At 41.3% G+C, this 1810-nt stretch overlaps 1 protein-coding gene across 3 annotated transcripts in view; it reads right to left on the reverse strand.

The window, feature by feature from the left end:
- LOC101851991 (xaa-Pro aminopeptidase 1) overlaps positions 1–1810 on the reverse strand; it is a 33053-nt gene that overhangs the window by 23973 nt on the left and 7270 nt on the right. For 2 of the 3 annotated variants that reach the window (XM_013084166.2, XM_005088890.2), the window contains exon 2: positions 670–810. In XM_013084166.2, coding sequence (XP_012939620.1) covers positions 670–783 — 114 coding nt within the window. In that variant the 5' untranslated portion in view covers positions 784–810. Of the gene's footprint in view, positions 1–669; positions 811–981; positions 1092–1810 lie in introns of those variants that run through there. The other variant, XM_013084241.2, reaches the window with a different exon arrangement.

Genomic DNA, 1810 nt, shown 5'->3' on the forward strand with positions numbered 1-1810 from the left:
CCGCTCAGAAATCGGCCCAGGGCCTCTTGAGAGCAACGACCAGACGCCTAAATACTACAATGCAGACGCCGCTTCTGTTGTCCCGGCCACTTAAAGACCGCATCAAAATACTGTGGCGAATTGCGAATATTTCTCTTTCTTCTACACAACATCATAACGATAAAAACACGTCAATTTATTCAAAGCTTGAAAGAAAAACGTTACTGAATGTTGAGTGGTTAGTTCATGCTCCTAGGTGGATGGCCCACCGATATGCTTGTCTTAGTACGTCTTTTACGGAACTAGCAACACAATTACGCCATATAAGTGTCGTAGATAAGAGGTGTTACAAGAGTGTACCAAACACAAAAAAGAAGTTTTGTCTTAGTAAGTCTTTTACGGACATGCACTTGTAACGCAATTAGATCTAGGTTATGTAAGTGCCAAAGAATAGAAGTGTCACGAGAGAGAGAGACAAAACACAAAAAAGGAGGAGAGATAAGGGCGATAGACGTTTGATAGGAAAGAAGGAGCAAATAAAACCAGAGCACCCGTCAACCACCCACACTGATGAGCGCTGATAGCGAGACAAATTACCCTGGCTAACAAGAGTATAGCACTGAAGGGTACCATTTAATTTACTGCACATTCAACGATTAACTTATCATTAAGTAGAATGATAGTCTTTACCTGATGAGCATCTCCAGTCGGGACGATGTAGGCATCTAGAGGCTGACTCACATGCGCTGGGTTCCGCATGAAGGACCTCAGCCTAGAGAGGATAGCTCCACTGCCTTTGCTCATGTTGTCACGAGTAGAAATCACCCGCTTCTGGTACAGAAAAAAATAACATCTATAAAATAATTGCACAAAAAAATGTACAAAGTGAAGAGCGGGCGTTACAGTATGACTTCCGATAGTTAAGCAACTAAAATTGGTGCTGCTTTAAGAACGCAAATGATGAAGGATAACTAATTCGCAAGGCACATGCTTTATTATTACCGCACTGTCTTTCCGTTTATACACTGAAAAAAACTGGCCAGTACACAGAAAGGCCACCACGGAATGAATCCACCCAGCTGATAAAGAGATCAAGGAAGTGTTCTAAACGGCGCACAGCACGTCGAAGGCTATAATATATATATTATATATGAAGCGCCGGGGGGGGGGCTATAGAAGTGATCTTTATTATTATTTTTACATTCTTAAAAACTGAAATAAGACAAACTTAAAGCACGCCGTTTTCTGAGTATAGACCTTCTCAGAAAAACTGATGAGGAAAAATGCTAATCGGTTCAATCACATACCACAAGCTGTTTCCCCGAATCGACATATCCTGAGGATTCACGTGTCGGTAATTCGACCCTACCTTGAAAAGCTATCAGTTGTCGTTGAATATACAGAGAGTAACGACCCATAGAGGAGTACAGTGTTGGCTATGGGGTTGGAATCTAAATCTGAACCTTAGTTTGGCATTAAGTTTGGTGGGATCCCAGAAAGGAGGGTATAATTTAAATGGAACACTCTTTAGTGGTATTAATTGGCAGCTATATTCGATGTGCAGTTGAGTAGATCTTACTCATTTTCGGCGCAGACTATCACTACTATCAGTTATATTACAAGACGCAGCATCTACGTTGACGAGCAATTGACAGGACTAGCTTGTACATGTACAAGGCAGCCATGAAAAAAAGAGAGAAAAGAAACAACAAGCAAGCAGACAAAAACTTGGGGAAAAGAAGAGAGAGTTTGGTGATACAACACAAGTTGAGCATCATAGAAGAAGAAGAGGAAGAGGAAGTAGAAGAGGAAGAGGAAAAAGAAGAAGAAG

This window comes from Aplysia californica, unplaced genomic scaffold (assembly GCF_000002075.1).
Source record: "Aplysia californica isolate F4 #8 unplaced genomic scaffold, AplCal3.0 scaffold00001, whole genome shotgun sequence".
In the NCBI taxonomy this organism is placed as follows: Eukaryota; Metazoa; Mollusca; class Gastropoda; order Aplysiida; family Aplysiidae; genus Aplysia; species Aplysia californica.